Source organism: Antechinus flavipes, chromosome 2, assembly GCF_016432865.1.
Source record: "Antechinus flavipes isolate AdamAnt ecotype Samford, QLD, Australia chromosome 2, AdamAnt_v2, whole genome shotgun sequence".
Lineage (NCBI taxonomy): Eukaryota > Metazoa > Chordata > Mammalia > Dasyuromorphia > Dasyuridae > Antechinus > Antechinus flavipes.
The window spans coordinates 623,237,079-623,261,843 of record NC_067399.1 but is presented as its reverse complement, the minus strand read 5'-3'; the positions used below and the strand labels follow the sequence as shown (position 1 = coordinate 623,261,843).

Below are 24,765 nucleotides of genomic sequence, written 5' to 3'. Positions count from 1 at the left end.
TCTGGATGTGGAGGAAGAAGCTATGGTACCATGCTCTCTGCCAGGTAGAGCACCGTCAATAGTCCTGGATACTCCTCATTTGCTTCTGCCTGGGCCCTTTATACTGAAGCTCTGACACTACAATGAGTATTGAGCAAATGTCAAATGTTAATTTTTTTTTTTTCTGGTCAAAATGCACAAAATACCAGATTTGATCAGTTTCAAAGCAGATGAATGATAAGGTACTAGTTCAGATTGTTTTGAGGACTGTGAATGACACTGTAATCTAGTTCTGTTATTAAGGTATATACCATAGTTAGAAACATAAATACTCCCTTTAACAATTATCAGGAGCTACTTTTGTCTTACTTTGTTTTCCCCAAAGCTTCACATTGAACCTGACAAATTGTTGGTGTTAAAATGTCTATTAACTAGTTAACTAATTATATGATCAGTGATATCAGCTTGGAAGGGACTTCTGTGATCATCTAATCTGAAAATCTCATTTTAAATATGAGGAAATGTTGACCAAGCTACCCTTCAAAATTGTGACAAGAATTAGGGAAAGCGGTAAGAGAAGATATTCTTTCTAACACTGTTACACTCTCCTTCCTTTTGTGGTTCTGAAGGCTGACAATAAGAGAATAGAGGGGAAACAGGGAGACTCATTCTATTTGTGCTCAGAGCAAGCCAACTATTTTAGGCAGGACCAACAATAGAAGAAACCTTTACTTATCTGCTCTAGAAGAGATATAAAGGGAAAGAGCACATCTGTGTTCTGAATATTTTTCTTTTGGGGGAAATCCAATAAGCATTGTGTCCTGAAGTCAGGTCTGCCTATTTGGAATTCTTTCCTGATCACAGTGTTTAACAAATGAATCTTCAATGTCAGGCATTCCCCTAAGTTCATTAAACATTTATAGGGAAGGGTTTCACTTTACAATTGTTTAACAAGATGTGGAACAGATAGTCTAGTGAAGCAACATGATATTCAGGAAGCAGCAATGATTACTGATAGTGTAAAACTGGAAAGGCTGTATTCTAACCTAGAGAAACAGGAAATCTTGTCTTTTTATAGGAGATTCTGACCTTCAAAAGCCAAGCAGGGAATAAATAGAATAAAATTTATATTTGGAGCAAGAGGAGGTTGAGTGGCATTTGTAAAAATCATAATTTTATGCCTTGAAATATGTAAACAATGGCCTAGCAAATTCTTGGAGATGCTACTTTTGTGGGATAGTGAAAAATTCAAAAAATATTAAAAACAAAACACAGAAATACTCAATAATAACAATAACAATAGTAATGGAAGGTAATCAGTCAATTTGAATTTACTAAGTGTCTACAATGTGCCAGGTGCTAACAAAAAAGTATTTACTATATGACAAATATTTTGCCCAAAAATAAAAAAAAAATGAAGCATTCTCTACTCTCAATGACTTTATGGGGTATCTATCATGAGGGAAACATGTGGATATGTGAGTACAAATAGAAGAAATATAAAAGAAATATGAGGCAGATAAATGAGAGAAATTAGGGAAAGTGAACACTAGTAATTGGTAGGAGGATGAGGAAGGCTATATGTAAAAAGTTTTCGTTGTGCTGAGTCTTAAAAGGAATAAAAATTATAGACTTTGCAGTCATCATGGAATCCATTGTAGGCTTAAGCAATTAGTTAGATAACAAAATGGGAGACAGAGTACAACAGGCATGAAATAGAAAAGACCGTTTTGACTATATCATAGATTAAGAGTGAGAGTATAATGTAGCTAAGATGGTTGATGCAAGCCCGTCTATAAAAGGCCAAACAGAAGAGTTGGTTCTTTTTCTCTAGAGACAATAAGCAATCACTGATGTTTATTGAATAATAGTGTGACATGGTCAGAAATGCATGAAAGGAAAATTACTTTGACAATTGGGTGGTGAATGACTGGTAGTAGGAAGAGATCAATTAGAACTATTACAGTAGTTCAGGGGAGAGGTAATTAGGCCTCAAACTAAGAGGGCCAATGATGTGATTAATGAGAAAGGAACAGATGCAAGAGACAGTTTTATGGAAGCAGAAAAGTAAGGAACTGTCAAGTGATATGTCATGTGGCAAAGTAGATATAAAACAAGTTTGGGAATTAGTAATCCCTGAGTTCAAGCCCTGCCTCTGACATATATTAACTTTAAGAACACAGGTAAATTTTTTAATTTATCAATGTTTCAGGCAATTTTTTAAGGAATTGGAATTCCTTATGTGGAATTGCAGATAAGTTGTCCAATCACCATCCTGCATTGGAGAAGAGAATTCACATAGCAGGAGATCCATCTGCCAATGAAAGCATCAATCTTCACTTCTATTATCACCACTATTAATATTAATAATACAATGTTAATAATGCATATAGCACTTTGAATTTTACAAAGCTCTTTCCCTACTACAACAAGCTGATAAAATAAATAGCAAAGGTATCATTACTACCTCTTTTACAAATGTAAATACTGAGTTTTAGAGAAATAAAGGACTTTTTGCCCAATGTCATAATTTTTTTAAATGTTAGAACAAAGATTTGAATCCCGAGTCTCCTATCTTCAAGTCCAGTGCTCTAAGTTATAGCATATTTCTGAAATTTTTGAAATCCAAGTTCTTCCATGTATCTATAGTTCATTGGATTCCATAACTATCACTCTTTAATGGCAAAATGCTATACTCAGAGACTGTGCATCATTGCAAGCCTTATATATAACTTTCAAAATAAGATAAGATAAAAATCATAAAAACTGAGTCTTAACTTGGACTGAATAGCTTTCAAATGCTGCTTTTGGGAATCTACCTGAGGTGACTCTTTCAAATATTCTATAGCCATTCAATCTGTCCACTCTATTGGGAAACAGTAATCAAATTTAAGGAACTGTTTGACAGAGACAGGGATTATTCTTTAATTACAAAACAAAAGGAATGATGTTTAACCTGTTTTAAATTATTCTTCATTTTTCAATTCTTATTTTTAACCTTTCTTTTTTTTGGGGGGGGGGAGGATTGTCAGGAAGCAAGAATTCTCTATTATCATCACTGCCAGCATTGTTCTCCAACAAAACCATCCCATTTATTTTCTTCATTTTGGCTGTAAATGTCTAGCAGCACTGAAGGCTGCAGGGAGAAAGAGGGCAAGTTCTGCCACTTTGTTTCCAATGTGTCCCTGTTCCATCTGAACAGTCTATTGATTTTAGTGCACTCTACAGAAAATGTTAGGATCAAGGAAGTTGACAGAGCGGCTTCCATGAACACATGCTGAAGCTTGGAGCTGAAGACTGACATCTTAATTGCATTTGAGTCCATGCTTGCCTGGAGTTTTCCTAGATGTGGAATCTCGAAGGCATTTAGAAGATCCGTGTTCACTGCTGTAAATCAAGGTGCACATTTAGGACAGAAAATTATTTCTCCATGCCTTTTTTATATATCAAAGAAGTATTTAAGATGCTGAGTTACAAATCCATATTTTAAGCTGATCACACAGTTATCTATATCATCTCTATGGTCCTTAAGCAAAGATATAATACATTCCTGAATTTTCCAATTTTCACCTGGAAGTTTTGTGTTGTTCAGTCCTTTTTAAAAAATGTATTTATATGGAATAATCAATGCAGTGGGTGGGCATCATAAGCTGAATTCTCAGTGGAGCCCCTCTTAGGACCATTTAGATAGTAATGGTATGTGTTGGGATGGGAGTGGAATTCTGACTCAAGTGACACATTTTGTATTTGAATAGCATCTTTGTTTCCTTTGTGTTTATGGTCTTGTTTAAAATGTGGTCAGTGCTGCCACTTGGTGGTGGATTGAGGAGGTTCCAAAGGAATCATATATAGGTCAAACTTACACAATCCTGGTTTTGCTTCCTGACTAGTTCATCATATCTTTCACTGGTCTGTTTTCTTTGCTGATCTGTGTGACTGATAGAGGTTGAGGCTAATTTGACCCATTGAAGTTTTACTTTCATAATTTTTTGTGCAGTCTCTATGATATCCATTGACACTCCGGCTGAAATAGTTACATATATTGTGTTTATATAATGTTACACCTTATTCTATTATATTTTACATATTACATGTATCACATGCATACTACTGATATATATCTACTACATATGTATGTGTATGAAAGGAGAGAGAGAATTAGAGGCATAGAGAGAAATAGAGAGACACACACACAGTCCAAGAGAGAGAAATAGACAGAGATAAGAGAAAGAGAAGCAGAGAGAGACAGACAGACAGACACAGAGAAAGAGGGATGGGGGATTTCATTGGTATAGGAAACTCTGGTCTCTTAATAGGTAAAATCAAAGGGAAGGATGAGTTAGACCAACTTCAAGATGTGGGATCTTGTGATCCTAAGATTTTTCTCTAATCTCTCTTTGAACAGAAGAGAGCTATATCCTGGAAGTGACTAATGTGGATATCGTAGAACTGATATTCCTGACAGAAAACATCTCCACAATAATTCATAAGCTGGGACTTAGAGGGGGAAATACCTCCAAATGGACTAAAGAAACACTTTTCTTCCATAGGTTTTCAGGAAAATCTGAAGTATAAAGTATATAAACGAATGACATATTTCTCAGTCACTATAATTCTATTCATACATTTTCAGTATAAGTGGAAATGCTGAGAATCTCCCAGTCTCAATTACTATTTTTGAAGCTTTTTTTTTCCTTTTTTATCTTTCTCATTTGGTGATTTTTAAAAAATGCATCATCCTACAGTATTCAAAGACGGAAAGGCACCCAGGGCGAACCTTGGAGAAAATGATGGAATCCAGTTTTACTGGCAATCAACCTTTTCCAGAAGTTCATTCTCCTGACAGAGGAAGCCAGTCCTTCAAACACCACAGGTAAACAGGATTGAAAGCAACTCTCAGAGCTTCAAGTGATCACACAGATATTTACTTGCTTTAATAACACATATATCCCCTAATAATTGCATTGGTGGTGAAGAATCTATAGTCTGTATTCCAATCTGTTTAAGTCCAAACCTCTCCCAGCAGCTAGATCAAGAAAGTTCATAATGCTGGTCATAGATATCTTCTTGTGTGTAAAGCCTAAAGGAAGCATTAACAAAACCTATCAAAGTTATAGACACAGCCCAGTGAATAAAACAATTGTATTCTGAAAAAGTATTTAAAAGCATAACTTCCCTCCTCCTTCTCCTGTTTTATCTCAAATTTGTGAAGTTAATGACTCATTCCCCCTTAGATAAATGACATCATAAATGTTCAATCTTCTAGCATAGTCACTTTAAACAAACAGATCTTGAAATGGGACAGGAACATGACAACCTTCCCTCCTGTGCTCACCAGGGACAGTGCTATTTAAGGTAACAAGCCAAATGAGAGTTGTAGAAGCTGATTGGATGACATATATCTATTTTCTGGAAAAAAAACTCTCCAACTTAGTATTTTCTGAGATGGCAAATTTCAGTTTCAAAGGTCTTTAGAGATAATCTAGTTGAATATCCTCATTGTACAGATTAAAAATATGACATGAATAGTTATAATTGGCTTAACTAAATACAGGCACATGGATAAAACTCAAACCCACATCTATTGCATTTAAATAGATCCTCAAGGTTTGCATTCTTCTAATTTGGTTGGCATGGTAATAGTATTTTTCTTAAAGAGCTGTGAATTAGCATCTGTGATATCTCTTGAACTATATGATAATGCTCACAATGCACAGCTATATAAAAAAAAGCAGAACTATGAATAAAAATTACAAACTATTTTTATTAAATTTTTCTATAAAATAATATTCCATGGATCCATGTACTATTAATATGACTCAATCTAGGTTATTCATTCTGGGATTTAAGTTCCTTATCAATAAAAAGTGACATTTATTATACTTAAATTATGGTTTGGGGGCTTGACAATGGGAAAAAAATAATACATGAAACAGTAGGGGGAAACAATATTAGCTAAGGAATTAGATCTGAATTGGATTCTAAGTTCAACCACTTCCTGTCTATGAAACATTGAATGAGAAAATTTCTCTGAATCTTTGTTTCTTTATATAGGAAATAAGGAATTGGGGGTAAATATGTTTTATTTTCCTTTTGTTCTAAATTAATGATTCTGTGATTTTGGTTTTCTTCTTGTAATATCTTTTGATTATTAGTTTTAAAAGTACAAGAAACTTGCATATGATCTTTTGTTTTAAGGCAATTGGTGTTAAGTGACTTGGCCAGGATCACCCAGCTAGTTCAAAGTCAGCTCCTCCTGATTCCAGGTCTATTGCTCTATCCATTGTGCCATATAGTTGTCCCTAATTTGTTTGTGATCATTTAAATCAATACATTATAATTTAGAATATTCAATTTACCTGTTATCAAAATAATAGTATTTGCTTTACATAAATACGAGAAATGTAGAAGGATTTTATAAGGATTTTTTATTTCTTAGAAGAAATTAAAAGAAAAAAAAAAGAACCAAACATAGTCTTTTAGAAGCAAAATATTTTATTTAAAGCAGTTTCCCCAAGATATTAAAAAAGGCGAAGTGCAGTGTGTGTTATTAAAGCTACTCAAATAAAATCTCATTGATTATATTTCCTCTAGCATTATAAAATAAAATTGCAAATATAAAAATTAAGATTATTTCAAACAATGGATTTTTTTTTTATTCTTAAAAGTGACTGAACTTGCAGAACAATTTTATTTCTGTTCATGGCAAATGTTCTGGCTCTTGTGTCTTGCTTAAATGACTTTTCCTAAGTATACTTAAAATAAATTATATTAAAAAAAAGTCCTTAAGAGAAGCTTTAGTTTTGGACTATTCCTAGAGTGTATTAATTTGGCTGTCCCTCATATATATTTTTTCTTTTGATTAATAGACAAGGTTTGATGGATAAAGAAGTTCTTTTGTAATTTCACAATTTATAGTTTAATAGATCAGCCTATTGTTTTGTAAGACATGCTGTAGGCTTCCATATTTCCATGATTGATCACCCAATTGCTGATTTATATAGCCTGCAAACTGCTCCATAACTTATCGAGTGCCACTGGTTTACACAAGTACTATTTGGTTGATTGATTGGTAGAAGAAAAAGATCGTATTCATTTTCAGTTGTGTCATTAGTTCATTCTTTATGACTAGTGGTGTGATAGGTTTAAGACACAAATAATTTCTGATTATATGTCTCAAATGTGACTCATTAAGTAATTTCTGAATTGCAGCTAACAGTCACAGAAATATCTTTTGAAGAAGTCCATTAAAATTGAGTGTTTCTTTTATTTGGAAACATTGAAAGAAATATTACCTCATAAAACAATAATAACAATAATGGCACAATAGTAATACCATAATAATCATATTTTTCTTTATGTGTTTTTTATCCAATAGAATCTGTCCATTGATTTTGTGAATATCATTAAATAACCACTTACAATTACAATCAATTTTAGGCTTTTCAATATGTAAGCTTCCTTCTTTTGAATTATTGGAAGAAGGATATATAACATCCACCAGTGGTATTTTCTTTACATGTGATCATGGAGATGAACATTCTTAGAGAAGCTTCCACTTTATTGATATATATTTTTGTAAAATATAATGATAATAATGACTATTTTATATGGTACATTAAAAGTATAATATTTCTAAAGCACTTAGCCCAATGAATGATGCATAGTAGGTACTTAAAAGAAATGATTTTTTTGAACTCAGAAAGGCAATAATTGGCAGAGCAATTTCCTATAAATGAATGTAAATTCTGCACCCATGGAAAGAGTGTATCATGCTGCCTCCCATTGTCTATAGAAGGTCTCTTTGAATGTGGAAATTTTTTTTTTTTTATCTTCCTTCATGGAGCAATGTAGATATTCTGTAAGTTAAGTGAAGATTTGGCACAATATGTCAAATTCATACTATTGCCTAAGATTTTAAGTCCCCTAGAGTCATTTTGACTGGATTTCCTAAAATCTAATGGTGAATATCATCACTATTATAATAGATCAGTCCAGGAGGTCAATTTGATCAGTTTAATGTAAAACAAAGAATACTGGAATGGAAGTCAAAATACCTGTACTTAAATTTCCATACTTATGTTTGCTGTATAATACAGTAATTTTTCCCTTTCTGAGCTTCAGCTTTCCATTTCTATAACAATGATGATTTGGATTAGTTGATCTTTAATGTTTCTTCCAACTCTAAGAGTCTTTACCCCTTTTCATTCTAGAAATTTAATGGAAAAAGGGAAAAATCAGTCAAACTATTTGATTGAAGAGATGGCTCACCCCAGGAGCCTGAGGTAGACAAGGCTTACAATGAAACCCATTTGAGTCTCTTGTGCCTTAGCAATACTGTCAAAACATATGTATGTGTCAAAATTATTATAAAGTGTATACTTAGTTGTATCTGGGAGCAGATTTAAAGGAAAACCAATGTGAATTCCACAATAGCTGAAAATTTAGGGCAATGACTTGGGAATTGTGTACTAAGAAGAAATTGTCAATTTCAACAAGGTTTCTTTATATAATAGCTGAAACAAGTGCAAATTTCCAGACAAATCCCCACAGGGCTCTCTGTTTTACTTGTTAGTCTTTAGTAATAGGACTCCTTTATGTCTTCCTGAGCAAACTGTCTCAGAAAGCAAGATATGAATTTAGAAGGGTGGACCTTGGTCTGTTGTTTTGTAAAACAAAACAAAACTACCACTATCACCACTACTACCACCACAACAACAAAATATATGCTCCATTTTTCAGCAGGGTTTATTTATTTTGTTTTATTTAAACTTACGCAAGAAACTATGAGAAGACTCTGCCTCTCCATTTTTCTAAGTATAAACCAGAATAGGTATTACCTCCCTTCTATTATCACATGCTTCCCACCCTGTAGGGAAAATACTCTGAAGGACCTTAAATACTCTTGGACTTGGCCATCCACCCTGCTGCTGAACCATTAGGGCAGCTGATCTTTTCTGGTTTTCTTCCAACTAAACATTCCTATGTGTGTTCACATTCCCAATTATATTATGAACATTTTGGGAGCAGATAGTCTCTTTTTCTAGAGCACAGTAACATATATATATATATATATATGACATAATAGACTTATTATTAGCATCATCAACATTTTCTTCATCAAATGCTAATGTTTACATAGCACTTTCACATATACCCCCCCCAAAAAAATCTATTACTCCCATTATAAAACAGAGGAAACTGGGTCTGAGTAACCCAAGGTTCACATAGAAATACATGTCTCAGACAAGATTTAAACCCAAATATTCCTGAGCCTAAGAACATAGCTATCCACTAAGCCACACTGCCTTCATCTATACATTGATTGATTACACCTATAAATTTCTGTGAGAGACAAATAGTTATACAATTTACAATTTAAGCAACCAGATGTAGTTACTGTTGTGCTTCCTATTTGGATCTTTCCCCATGGAGCCAATTTTGTTTGTTTTCCACTTTTATTCTACAAATTTCTTCTCTCCTTTCTTTTATTGTTTAGGAGTCTTTCTTCATGTTGTAGCCCAGGGCAACGGACTGGGATGCTACATAGGAATGCTTTTCGAAGGACACCACCTTCTCCTCGAAATCGACTCAACGGGATTGCAGGACCAGCATATCAACAACTGGAAGAGGCAAGAATTACAGATCAAGACACAATTCCTTGCCAAGGGTAAGTAGCCCTTCAAAAGCAAGATAATAATAACATATTTTGGCAAAATGTTTTAAAATTTGCATGTTCTTTACTCAGAAGAAAGCTATGCAGAATGAAGAGTAACTCATATTTTAATCTCCATTTTCCAAGTAACAACCAATGTGATTAAGTGGTATAGCCATTGAAGTTTAATTAGCAAGTAGAGAAGAATAACAAAATGATTGAATCATAGAAAATCAAAATGGAAAGGAATTCCTGGGGTTATTGAGTCTAAACCATCCTGAATCCCATCTATATTCTCCCTGGCATGTCATGTGTGTAGTCATTTTCCATTTTTGTCATAGTAGTAAAATGTTGGTTGGAGGTATGATTACATTACTGTTTTAATTTGTGTTTTTCTAATTGTTGATGAATTGAAGCACTTCTTTTTAACAACTTGAATTTTTTCTTTTGAACACTGCCTATTCATATCTTTTGGCCATTTTTCTACTTTGAAACATCCTATTATTAAAAATTTAAATCAGTTCCTTATATAGCTTAAAGAAAATATTTATCAAAGAAACTTTCTTTAAATATACATTCATATTATTGTTACCCTTCCAGTTTTAATAACATAGGTCTTTTATACAAATACATTTTAAATATATAATCAGAGTTATCCATTTTATCTTCTGGGATTCTTTTTATCTTTTCTTTGATCATGGACTTTTCCTATATTCATGGTTGTGAAAAGCATTTTCTTCCTTTTCCCTTCCAATTTATTTGTAAAATGACCTTTTAGACCTAAATCATTGATCTATTTTGAATTTTTTTGGTATATAATGCATGATGTTTATTGATTCCTAAGTTCTGTCACACTACTTTCTAGGTTTTCCAGTGATTTTTTAATTAATAAGCATTTTTAAATGTCATCTATGTGTCAGGCAGTATTCTAAGAGCTCAGAACACAGACTAAAACAACACAATCTTTAACCCTCAAAAATGATACTCTTTTAGAATCTTACTTTAAACAGTCTTACATTTCTTCCTACCTTATCCTTCATTTCACTATTACTTTGGTTTAGAAATGTATCACTTCACACATTAAGATTTCCTTTTTTTCCCCAGTATTCTGTTTTCCATTCTGTCCTCTATACACCTGTCAAAATAAAATTCTTAAAGGTCTGCCCATATCCTACACTGGCCTCAGAATCTTTTAGAGATTCACTATTGTCTACACAATGAAATATAAATTCCTCAGCTTGGAAGAAAAAAAATTTTATAGTTTAACTCTGCAGTCTAACTTATTTCCCATTTTCTCTATAGAGACACTGTTGGTTCTAGCCTAACCGCTGTTCCTGTCTTTATGTCCTTCCAAAATTTGTTGTCCATACTTGGGATGCATATATTTTCTCATCTCTGTCTCAAAAGCCTTAGCTTTCTTAAAGGTTAAATTATACTCTCATCTTCTACAGAAAACATTTTGTATGTCTCTTAGTGGTTAGTATTTTCTGTTCTATAAGCAAACAAACAAGCAAGCAAACAAAGAAATGAATAAATGAAAAAAGGAACAAACCAATGAATAAATAAACAAGCAAACAAATATTTAAATATTATCTTCCCCCACTCACTTCCCCTGAGTAAAATGTAAATTAGTTAATACAACTAACTATTTTTATTTTTTTCTTTACAATCTTTGTGCTTTATACACAGTGTTTAATAAGTTTTCATTGAATGAAGACTTAAGTGGATGGCCAGAGTAGAGTCAAACTATCACTGCCCTGACAAAAAACAGATCAGTATTGAACTCTATTAATAACAGAGCACTAGTCAATCTAATTTTCCAACTCATCTGATCTGTACCTAATAGGACATATCATTTTTTTTTTCTCTTCTTCTTTTCTAACTGAATTTGCTTTACTGCTGCTGCCAACCTAGCAGCCAGAGTAGAGAGAGACACAGAGATAGCAAGAAGTTGTTCATCTTGTCACTTTGTGGGAGGTAGGGGTTTCTTAGGTTTTCTCTAGGTATGAATTTGTGCATCATTCAGATTTTTCTGACAAAAGATAAGAACAATATCTTTCAGGAAGATTCAAAAATGAGAAGATGAATAGCAAGCATCTCCTGTTTTATAGTCTGTAATATTCCAAGTGGACTTGAGCAATGCATTTGGTAAGATCTGGGATGACAGCTGCAAATATAACAAAACAGAGAAGTCATTTGAAATGCATAATGAAAGTTGGGAAATGTTTTTGTTTTTTTTGTTTTTTTTTTTTTCCTTGTCTCTGAAAATGTTAGTCATTATGCCCTTAATTACCAATAATTGATGTTGCTATTGATAATTTTGCTTATCAATCACAAATAACAATTTTAAATAAAATTGGACTTATTCATCAAAATCGAGGTGGAAGCTCATCCACAGACATCATAGTTTAAAAGACTGAGGTTAGAATCAAAGGTATATATGTGTTAAACAAATAAATAAATGCAGAATCATGTTATATGGGTAATGGCCAAGTTTGGATAGACTTCTGCATTCCCTGGAGAGAGCCATCTCTTCTATTTACCTAAATTTCTTGGAATCCTTACACACATCTGAGGCTCAGCTCAAAGATCAGTTTCTATATAAGTCATCATTCTGCTATAACCCTAAAAATAACCTTTTATATACTTTATTTATTCTTTGGATTAATTTTCCTGTATACATGTTATAAAATCAGATTCTTTGATTTTTGAAGGCAGGAATTATTTTGTTTTTCTCTTTAAGTAATTGACAATTAGCAGAAGGGACTCAGGAAGAAGATTTTCAATAAATGTCTATTGCCTAAAACAGAATTGAAGAGAATGGATGTGACTTGGATGTTTGATTTTGCGTCTGGATGCCTATGAAGAGCAATGACAACCAAGTTTGATGTGAAAATGGTCTTCGAAGTTGACAGTTTAAAGCACTATTAGAAGTTAGTGGTAAAGTGGGTCAAGAACCAGGCTTTGAGTCAGAAAGATCCAAGTTCAAATCTGGACACTGACATTTATTGGTTGGATTACACTATTAAAATCATTTAACCATATCTTTCCTTGACTATAAAATTAGGGTAATAATATATCTTTTCCTTCAAAGTTGTTCTGAGGGGTAAATGAGGGTTAAATATATCTTTTCCTTCAAAGTTGTTCTTAAAAAAGAGAGAGCCAGGATGGCAGTGGTAGACAGGTCTTTGCTGGAAATCTTCCTGCCTTCCATCAGAATCAATAACAAAACAAACCTCTCAATGGGTTTTGGTGACAGAAGAGACACATATTTGGAGTTTCACAAATTTCCAGCAAAAGATATTTTAGAAAAAATTCAGGAAAGATCTGTCTCAATCAGTTAAGAGAGGAGGTAGCCCATTCATTGCATGCAGGGAGACTCAGGGCAAAGAAACCAGGGGAATCTACTGGGAAGTTTTCAGCCAACATACTGCAGTGCTGGCTACTCTGCCCTGGTTCAGAAACTAGTGGAACAGCAGACAGTGAGCCCCTGAACCCAAGCATAACAAGGAGGACTGGGCCATCCCCATTGAACAAAGGAAGAAAGGCAGCAGCACTGGCCCCAGGGTAGTGTGAAGCTGCTGTGGCTTGTGGAAGAAGCTTGGGACAATCTCCTCTTTACCCTAAGAGCAGATCTCAACTTTTAAAGATGAGCAAAAAAGTTAAAAAGTGCTTTGAATATAGATAGTGATTTTGGAGACAGGAAAGAGCAGATCTCAAACACTAATTTCAGTAAAGGCAAACCATCTCTAGGTTAAGTCTCAGAGGGTGATATGCGTTTCTCTATAACTCAAAAGGCTTTCTTGGCAGAATTCAAAAAGGATCTTAAAAAAATAATTGGAAGAAAAATGGGAAAGTGAATGAGAGCTTTGGAAAAGGAAACACAGAAAACATCTGAAGAAAGTCACTCCTTAAAAATAGATTTAGTGAAATGAAGAAAGCAACTTCTTGAAAAATAGAATTGGTGAAATGGAAACAGAATAATTCCCTAAAAATTAGAATTGATGAAATGGAAAAAAAAAATGAGATGGACAAAACAACTGATTTAGAAATTCAATTGGCTAAATGCAAAAGGAGGTAAAAACCTAATTGGATAAAATAATTTACTAAAAATTAGAGTTAAACAAATGGAAGTGAATGATCAATGATACATCAAGAATCAGTCAAACAAAACAAAGTAAAATGAAAAAAAAATTGAAAAAATGTAAAATACCTCATAAAAAAACAACTGACATTAAAAATAGATCCAGGAGAAGCAATCTAAGAGTTACTAGATTACTTTAAAAATACAATAAAAAAATGAACCTAGACAACATTTTTCAAGAAATCATCAAGAAAAACTGCTTGTGTTCACACCTTTACTCATTGGAGTTCAATGAGTTCACACCTCCCTTGAAGCTCTTTGGGCCAGAGAACACTATGGGAGAAAAAATTTATGTTTTTTTTAAGATTTAAATGTTTTTTTATTTCTAATTTTTTTTTCTAATTAATTTTTGGCCTATTTTTCTTTGGCTCATTATTTGGATCATTGCATCATGATCTGAAGTTGCATTTACTATTTCTTCTTTCTGCATTTCATTTTGATATTTTTATGGCCTAATACATAGTCAATTTTTGTGCATTTTCCATGTATCACCAAGCCTTGTATTAATTAGTTCTGCTTAGTACCTTGTTTCAGGTTCTGCCCAAAACATCTTCTTGTAAGATTAGATCAACTCTAATTAGTTAGCAGTTAGTAAGGATTCCAACATCTCCCCCTCTCTTTTGTTAGATGAAAACACCAAAGGAAATAGGAAATCTAATCAGATTAGTGGGTTTCTGAAGGGGTACACATATATCCATCAATATGATATACATGGTATACATAAATCCATCAATATGGGAGGCATTATACATAATTTACATAAGCACATAGCAATATAACACAGGCTAGTAGTAATGTAACAACATGAATCAACCTGAAAATTTACACATGTCCATAAGTCCTAGAAATAGTCCATAAGCAATCCATTGTCCATTAGTTCATGTGCCAGGAATCTAATAATTCCTGTAAGCTCTGAAGTACTGCAAAAAGTCTCATCAACAATTTTTCATCCCAATGATTCTTGCTGGTTTTTCAGGAACTGAAAGCTGAAGATTTTAAAGTTCTTTTGACAGTCTCATTGTTAGCCTTTTCCACCTGTGGAAATATAAGCAGATCCTCTTCCCCAAGCAATTAACCTAATTCTCTTCTATTTACCAAATTTGGGATTTCTCCTCATCATCTGGTAATTACATTGGAGCCATTTGCACTGGATATTGCCTTGTTGTCTTAAAAGGCCTGTATTCTTCCCAACTGTAATCCTGATTGCTTTTCTGTTGGTTGATGACATCAGAGTTCTGAATTTCTAAAGTCTCTCTGGGTGTAACCTCAGCTGCTATCATGCCCCACCTGTCCTTTGATTGATACTTTGGAGCTGGGTCCTGCCTCTCCTTCCTCTGGGTCAATATACATTTAGAGGCCCAGTGAAAGCCTCGGTTACATTTTGGACATGGGGTTTTGGGTTTTCTCTCACCCTGTCTTCTCATTGTATCTCTGTATCTACATTGGGCTCTTAGATGTCCAATTTTTCCACATTGAAAACATCGATGAGTTTCTCTAGAATTCCTCTGCCAAGAAGGACCTTGTCTTTCCATGTTCATCATAATTTGGGCATAATAAGCATTTGTGCCCACTGTGGCATGGCGTCTTATGATCTCCTCCAAAGGAGCATCTTTGTCTAGCCCCCATATAATTCTTTTGCAAACCTCATTGCATTTTCCTTAGCCAAATGTCTGGTCATTATTTCTGTTGCTGCATTATTTCCAATGGTTCTTATTACAGCTGTTTGTAAAAAAATGTAATCCTAAAAAATGAGTGGATGAAACAATAAATCATAGAAACAATTGATAATTTCATTCAAGAGGATGAAAATAATGAGACAACATGCCAAAATTTAAGGGATGTAGCCAAAACAGTTCTTAAGGAAAATTTTATATCTCTAGATACTTATTTGAATAAAATAGACGAGGAAGATCAATGAATTTGGCACGCAACTAAAGGTATTAGAAAAATAAACATATTTAAAAACCCCAATTCCACTGATGTAATATTGAATTTGAAATTCTAAAAATAAAAGGGAAGATTTTTAAAATTGAAAGTTAGAAAATTACTGAATTAATAAACAAAATCAAGACTTGGTTTTATGAAAAAAATATCAAAAATGAAAAAGGTGAACTTCCCACCAATGCTCATCAATTGGGACTTGGCTGAATAAGTTATGGTTTTTGTATGTTATGTAATATTGTTGTTCTATAAGAAATGATCGCCAGTATGACTTTAAAAAGTCCTTCAGAGACATATGAACTGATACTAAATGAAGTGAGTAGAACTAAGAGAGTATTGTACGTAGCAACAAGATTATGTGATCAATTCTGAAGGAATGTGGATCTTTTCAACAATGAGATGATTCAGGCCAATTCTAATGGACTTGTAATGGAGAGATTTATCTGAATTCAGAAAGAGGAGGATGGGGACCAAATATGTATCACAAAATAGTATTTTCACCTTGTTGTTTGTTTGCTTACTTTTTTTCTTTCTCATTTTTTTTCCTTTTTGATCTGATCTTTCTTGTGCAGCATGATGATTGTGGAAATATGTATAGAAGAATTGTGCATTTTAACATATATTGGATTGCTTGCTATCTTGGAGAGGGGCATGGGGGAAGGAAGGAAGAAAATTTGGACCCCATGGTTTTGCAAGGGTAAATGTTGAAAACTCTCTTTGCATATATTTTGAAAATAAAAAGCCGTTATTTTTTTAAAGGAATGCTCCATTTATTCCTATATTCTCTGATGTTTTTGATAAAAATGGATGTTGTATTTTGTTAAAAGCTTTTTCAGCAAAAAATGAGATAATCATATTATTTCTGTTGGTTTTCAATAAAAAATATTAAAGGGGAAAAAAAACAAAAACTGCTCAGCCTAGTATCTGTCATACAGTAGATCCTGTATAAATATTTATTACAATTCCTTCCTTCTATTCCTTCCTCATTAGAAGAGAGTGGCTTTAATTGAATCTTGTAGCTTTAAAAATCTTTTAAGGCCTCAAGGATTTTTATATTCAAGAAATACATGTCCAATCTGTCAGACATTAAGTCCTTTTCACCAAAAGGACTCTAAATTTATTTTACACAAAGTTATTGTTTTCTTCTATTTTTTTTTAAAGAAACTTGTTCAGAATGTTCTCTTCAGTCTTCCTTTCCTTTGGGTTTTTCATTATATAATATGCATTGAAGGTTGATAAATATTGAATCTGAGGACAAATATCACTTGTAGAATAAAATACATAACACAAATTTACCTCATTCTTGTCTACCCAAAATATCTAATTATCATTTTGTCAGAAGGGAGCATATCTCTCAAAAGATTAGAAGGTGTATTGGTAATAAAATTTCTTAGCTCAAGGCTTACTCCTAATCTGGCCAAATGTGGAGGAATGAATTTATTTCTAAGAACTATCAGCCTTTCACTATTAGAAGCTTTTTTCAAATCTATTCCTAATAATGATAGAGTGTCTAACTCCCACTGTACTTCTTTTTTATATTGCAAGCCTCAAATAGTCTATCTAGCCCTGGGCAATATTCTTTAGCAAAAGGATTAAGTTGTAAATTGAAGGAAAATCTTAATTGTTGTGAACTTTTCAGCCTTGAAGTATTATGAATTCACTATTGTCTGTCAGGCTAGTGCAGAAACAATAAGGATAATGAGTCATCCAAAAGACATATTGAGCCAATGTATACATGCATTAGACCAGAAGAAAAGGCATTCCTGATTTTAGTATCAGAATTTCCAGTAGGAAACTAAGCAAATTCAATTTTTTTCTCTTAAATAAAATACTCGAGGAGAGGACTTCTTAATCTTTTTGTCTAATGTATCAAGAACCCAGTGAATTCTCGTGAAGCTTATGGGACCTTATGAAAACAATATTTTAAAAACCCCTCATAACTGAAAATAAATAAGTTTAATATCTATTAGAACAGAGTTTTTTTGAGCTTTTTTCACTCATATCTCTTTCCACCAGAAAAATTTTTATACAACCTCTGGTGTAGAGGTAGATAAAATAGATGTGTTAATATATATGTCAAATATTTACTGATAATAAATTATAATTTCTAAACTTCTCTTTCAAGTACATGATCTCCTAGAGGGTTGCAACATGCAGTTTAAGGAACTTTGTATTATAATATAATAAAAACACATATTTTCCACTATCTAATTTCATAGATCTATTAAAATCTGTCTTTGGATAACACATTAAAATTTCCAATCTAAAGCAACTTGATTCAAAAGAGCTCATTCAAAGTCATGAAAGGGTGAGAAAATGTCTGGTAAAACTGCTTTGATATTATGGAGACTAAAAAATTATTTTATCAAAATTTTCATTTTTAAAAAATCATTCTTATTTCAAATAGAGTAAACTATTTTGATTTATAGGGCGTTTCAGAAGATCAACACTAAAGTCAATGTAGTTATTAAGACTACATTTCAAGCTTATTTGTATTTTAACAATCCCATCCTCTGCTCTTATCCTTAACACGCTGATAGCATACACTTGCCATGGATTCTGGTTGAGAGTGCTTCAATACAAATCTAATTATGACTGAAATCTTTTTAGTCATAATAGCTAAAATTTGTATAAAGCTTTCTCTGTGCCCTCAGTATATTAACATTATGATTTATGATTTTTATTTTACTTGATTCTTGTAGTAGTCCTGAAAGGTAGGTGCTATTATTTTCATTTTACAGATAAGAAAACTAAGTCAAACCAAAGTTAATGATTATAGTTAGTAAGTATCTGAGGTGGATTTGAATTCTGGTCTTCCTGATTCCAAGCCAAATGCTCTATTCATTGGGATTACTAATTGATCATGTTGTTTGATCAAAGCACTGACTTTTAAATTTAACTTGACGATTTCTTAAGGACAGGGACATTGTGTAACAGTTTATTTTTATATAATCTATATTCCTGATTTTATCACTCCCTCCCTACTAATGAAACATTTCCTATAACAATTTATTTTTTTTAAATAATAGCTTTTTATTTTCAAAATATATGCCAAGATAGTGTTCAACACCTATCCTTGCAAAGCCTTGTGTTCCAAATTTTATCTCTCTCTTTTTCCCACTCCTTCTCCTAGACAGCAAATAATCCAATATATGTTAAACATGTGCAATTGCTCTATATACATTTCTACATTTATCATGCTGTGTGATGACCACATATTTTAAAATCAGCTGGAGTCAGGAAGTCAGGATAAGGGAAAATCCTTGATCTTTATTCTTTGCAGAGGTGAAAGGGAATGACGATATGAAGTGAGAGCAATCATGACAGGAATGCAGCCAGCAGTACCTCTGGTTCTCCCACTCCACCCACCAAATCCTCTCCCCAATTTCCTATACAACATATCAAACTTGCACAGAGAGTGGGCAGGGCCATTTTTTCTCCAAACATATCTTAATAGAATATTGTCCAATTGCTAATTAGCCTCAAGTGCTTGGGACCTCAGACTCAAGAGCTTCAGCCCATTACAAAGGACTGAAGAAAAATCAGATCAAAAGGAGAAAAATGAAAAAGAAAAAAAAAAAAAAGCAAGCTAGCAATAATGACAAAAAAATGAAAATACTATGTTGTGATCCACACTCAGTGCCCACAGTCCTCTTTCTGGATACAGATGACTCTCTCTGTTGTTGAAAAGAGTCACATCCATCAGCGTTGATCATCACATAATCTTGTTGTTGTTATGTACAATGCTCTCTTGGTTCTACTCAGTTCACTTACCATCAGTTCATATAAGTCTCTCCAGGCCTTTCTGAAATCATCCCACTGATCGTTTCTTATAGAGCAATAACATTACATAAATATTCATATGCCATAACTTATTCAACCATTCCCCAACTGATGAGCATCCGTTCACTTTCCAGTTTGTTTTCACTGCAAAAAAGGGCTGCTACAAACATTTTTACACATGTGAGTCCTTTTCCCTTTTTTATGATCTCTTTTGGATAGAGGCTCAGTAGAGACACTGCTAGATAAAAGAGTATGTACAATTTGATAATAGTTTATTATTTTTTTTAAAGGAAGACATCCCAACTTAACCAACAAACTGACAAATTTTGACAGCATTTGCAGTGTTAAACTCTTCCCCATATTAATGTTTCTTGAAAGGTTGAATGGAATGAAATTTTAAAATAGGGCTAAACCCAATTCCTTAGTTTCTGCATATGAACTATTATATCATTTTCCTTCCTCCATCTATCATATTGAGTTGTTTCAAGGGAAGAAACATTGTCTATGCATGCATGCATATATCTATTATGTATTTATGTGTCTATGCTATATATTCCATCTTCTTAAACTGTGTTTGGCAACTCCATATGGGGTCTCATAACTGAATGGAGGATTATGAAGTTATAATTTATTATCAGTAAATATTTGATTTGTATACCTATTTTATATACTTACAAACCCAAGATCATGTAAAAAAAAATTTGAGCAGAAAGAGGGCAATAGTGGAAAAAAATTTAAGAAGCCATGGTATTGATAATATGCAGCATAAATACCATTTTCTCTGAGAGCTGCAGAATTGATGCTTTGAAATTGTGATGCTGGAGAAGATGTTTCAGTCTCTTGGACAGAAAGAAAGTCAAATCAGTTAATATGTAAAGAAATTAAGTATTCAAACTGCTCACTGAATGGTCGCACACGGAACTTGAATCTTTGGCCACAAAATAAAACAGGACTCATTGAAAAAGACCTTGGTGTTGGGAACAATTGAAGACAAAGGGGAAAAAAAAAACAGCAGAGAATGGAATGGATGGATACCATCCTGGAAATCACAAATATGAACTTGGAAAGATTTCAAGAGTTAGTGGAGGATAGAGGGTGTGGGGTTATGGTCCATAAAGGTGTGGAGAGCTAGACACAAGTCAACTATTGAACTACAATAACAGCAATATTTCTTCATTCTGTTTCCCTACTAATTGCCCTTATGCATTGTTTTTGTTGTTATCGTTGTTTTTCAGTTGACCTAGTTGTGTCTCATGGACCAAAGAGCAAAGATGCTGGTACCAATATATATCAAAAGAAAATGATTTTTTTAAAGTTTTTGTTCTTGAGAAGTTAACCTGGTACTACTTACTTACAACATCCTTCTCATGATAACTAATTGCATGCATCAGTGATGAACTAGAGATTTCTACTTCTGTTTTCTCTCTTCCCATGTGAGTTAAACTTTTCTTGCCTTTGAGAGCCCTGAACATCTATATAACCAACTCTGACAGCAACAGGATGGAGCTGAGAAAACTTTATATCAGCTGAATAATTAATTAGCATACACTAATTAAGGAGTAGACCAATCCTCTCTTAATAAGAGCCTTAAGCATATGAAGATCTTCATGTTATTCCTGTTCTTCTGGGACCACCTTCAGAAAGAAGATGGGTAATCATAGAACAGAAAAGAGGCATGTGTCTGATTCTACAGCTTGGAGTGTTTTTTAGGGATTAAATAAATATTCTCTAACAAATGAGAACCAGACAGTTTTTTTGTGATGTATTTAAAAGAAAGTAAAGGAAATGGAATGAGGGAGGGGGAAAGGGAGGGATGGAGGAATGGAGAGAGGGAGGGAATGATAGAGGGAAAGAGGGAAACAGGCAGACAGGCAGGCGGAAACAGGCAGACAGGCAGGCAGAGACAGAGAGAAGGAAGGAGGGAAAAGGGGAGAGAGCAGGGAGAGGGAGAAAGGGAACAATAAATTTAACTTCCTCTTTATGTCAAACTTAAGCAATCTGGCTGAGAATCTTCTCAGTAGGATCCCTCATTTCTTGTTAAATGACCTATTACAAGGTTGGAGGAAGGATGTGAGAGGGGATGCAGAAGGGGTTCTATTTACATTATTATCTTTAAAATCTGGTTGATATAGAAAATCTAGTCCTGTAATTCTTTCCCAGCTCAGCATGACAACTCTACTTTGGATCCAAATGTTAAGTTAACAAATCTTTTCCAGGCATTGATGTGAGGCCGTAGCTATTGCAGTTTGCCAATTGCTGGTAAATGAAGCTTACTGCCTTGTAAGCCTTTAGAAAGTGGTAGCCTTCTGACATTTCTCTTATAAAATGGGACATTAAAAATGAGAAAACAAAAACAAAAACCAAGTATAGAAGCACAATGATTCTCCCCCCCCCCAAATTGTCACTGTAACCTATAATGAAAAATTACAGAGATATCATTTGTTTCCTTTCCTAATTGTCTTTTGGGACATGGTGACATAAGAGATAAATGTCACTTCTTTTACAAATGTTAGACAAAGACTAATTGTCCAAGGATAAAAAACAAGAAGAAAACACCCATCTACTTATGTATTTTTTTCTTCTCTAATGGGAAAATGAAATGTTACCTTTGTCTTTCTTTTCCAGGTATCCATCCAGTGGATTAAAAACACAACAAAACACAACAATAAATATGCAACTGCCTTCAAGAGAGACAAAACCCTATTTTAATAGCTTGGATCAAAAGGACCTAGTGGGATACTCATCCACAAGGGCCAGTTCTGTTCCCATCATCCCTTCAGTAGGCTTAGAGGAAGCCTGCATGCAAATGCCAGGTATTTCTGACATCACAAGCCTCAAATGGTGCAAAAACTCCTGTTCTGCTGAACTTGTCAATGTGAGTGGTCCAGTCAGCAATTGTCTTATAGTAGAACAACAAGAAGTAAAAATATTGCTAGAAACTGTCCAGGAGCAGATCCGGATTCTGACTGATGCAAGAAGGTCAGAGGACTATGAACTGGCCAGTGTTGAAACTGAGGACAGTGCAAGTGAAAACACAGCCTTTCTGCCCATGAGCCCAGTGGCCAAATCAGAAAGAGAGGCACAATTTGTCTTAAGAAATGAAACACAAAGAGACTCAGCATTGACCAAGTGACTTGGGAAATAAGGATCTGTGCATTCAATGCTTTGCTAAACAGGAAAGAGAGGAAATTAAATACAAATTATTTATATGCATTAATTTAAAAGCATCTACTTAGAAGAAACCAAATAGTCTATCGCCCTCATATCATATAGTGTTTTTTAAGAAAATATTTTTTTAAAGGGAAAGAAACATTTCAGGAGGGATAAAGCTTACATCAAAAGCTTTTTGGTAGGTTTCTGAATACACTTTCAGTTAGTTTTAGCACTGTTCTCTTTGGCTCTTAGAAGGCTTGGGCTATGCATAAAAACCACTCTAAAAGTTCAGTGATGGCCTTAGATCCATTTAGGGTTCCAAGGTTTAAAGGGAGAATACTATTCACTGATTACAGACTCTTTACTGAACAGGTAAGTCCCTGAAGCTTTACTGGAATATGCTCAAATATTTAATTTCTTGTCCACCCAATAGGCTCGCTGCAGGTCCCACTGTGGCAACAAATTTTAATATTTCCTATTTGATTTTGAAATAATGGCACAAAAATACTAAATTTTGAAATGGTCAGAAGCACAGGAGATGCAGGCACCCTCCAAAACCCTCCAGTGTACTATGAGAGTGTACATATTTCATAAGGTTTTAAAAGAGCTAAATTTGACACTGGCAAAAATAGTCAGCCACCATAATATATCATAAAATGTACTACTTAAAAAGTCATCCTTTGAAGCTTTTGATTTTCAAAGGGACACTTGTAGGGATATGTTTGTATGTATGTATGTGAGTGTGTGTGTGTGTGTATGTGTGTGTGTGTGTGTGTATGTGTGTAGGTGTGCCTGCATGTACTCACATGAAATTGTGTGTATGTGTGTGGGCTTTCTTTCCCCTAATCTTTGATATATATTTTTTTTCTTCTGAGATAAGTCAGGGAATCCAATATTCAGCCAAATGTGTTTCCATTCTAAATCCAAATTTTATTTTTTTTCTTTCAATTTTTTTTGCATTATATATAAACTTAGTAAGTTCCTGGAGCTCTGGGCATTCAAGATGGGTTCTCTTAAGGTTTTAAACATTTCTCTGCCACTTTTTTTTAAAAGGCAGAAAACAATATTTCACTAGAAGACATTACATTATGTACTATATAAACTTAAAACTGGGTTTTTTTATTCTAAATTACATCTCTTCATATAAAAAGCCAGATAGCCTTCTCATCTTCTTTGCTTAAAAGACTGATACTTAATTTTTTTTTTTTTTGATCTAGTCAATTCCATATAAACCAAGACATTTGGCTTCTCTTATTTGGAAGGGAGGGGCAAATTACTAGAATGATGAAGACCAAATTCATGAATTCACAGGGAACCCTTACTGGCCTAATAAATTGTGATATAGATTCTTTTGAAATAAAGCAATATTTTGATGACTGTCAAGTCAACATCAACATTTTCTAAAGATTTATCTTTTCTTTTTCCTGTCATAGGACAGTTAAAAAAAAATAGTTTGTTCATGATTTTTTTTTTTAGCCACCTTGATAGTTATCATTAATCTACTGTTTCTGTGGCTACCATCTTTAATCAGTATTTTCACTAATAAATAAATAAAGGAAACGGAAAGAAATTGAAAGGAAAACAAATTCTGAAGCAAATTGGAGAATATTTGCTTAGAAATTCATATTGTAGATTATCATAACATAAAAGAGCTTTGGGTTATAATCCATTATAAAGCAAACCTGAATACCATATATTTTTCATTGTGAATTAATTTAATATTGAAAATGTAGTGGTGGATTGCTATCAAAGAAGAAACATCAGAATTTAGCAAGGTGTTTCAAAAGTAAGATTAGTTTAATTCAAATAGAGTAGAAAAGTAACAAATTCTTAATGTTTCTCTGGATTGTAATAAGGCATCTGAATGAGGTGAAGGTGCTACTTTGTACTCAATAGAACTCATATGAACTGCCTTTATAAGTTAACTTGATTGAACATAGAAGCATCCATGGTGATAATTTAACAGAGATGTATGTCCCTTTTAAAATTCCCTACTTAAGTTTTAGAAACGTAAACTTCTAAGTGGTGTGTCCCATTCCCCATGGGACTTCTGTTGAATCGAAGTTAGGATTTTGCTGATGTGTCCCCATGTAGGCAGTAAAAGTGAGTA

The 24,765-nt window shown here is 33.6% G+C and overlaps 1 protein-coding gene across 1 annotated transcript in view; it reads left to right on the top strand.

Annotated features, from left to right (window-relative positions):
- Nucleotides 1–23,288, top strand: part of NRG3 (neuregulin 3) — a 1,146,384-nt gene extending 1,123,096 nt beyond the window's left edge. Inside the window, exons 7-9 of the mRNA XM_051981962.1 lie at nucleotides 4,725–4,852; nucleotides 9,479–9,649; nucleotides 22,128–23,288. Of these exons, the coding sequence (XP_051837922.1) occupies nucleotides 4,725–4,852; nucleotides 9,479–9,649; nucleotides 22,128–22,635 (807 nt within the window). The 3' untranslated portion in view covers nucleotides 22,636–23,288. The remainder of the gene's footprint in view (nucleotides 1–4,724; nucleotides 4,853–9,478; nucleotides 9,650–22,127) is intronic.
- Nucleotides 23,289–24,765: the final 1,477 nt, after the last annotated feature.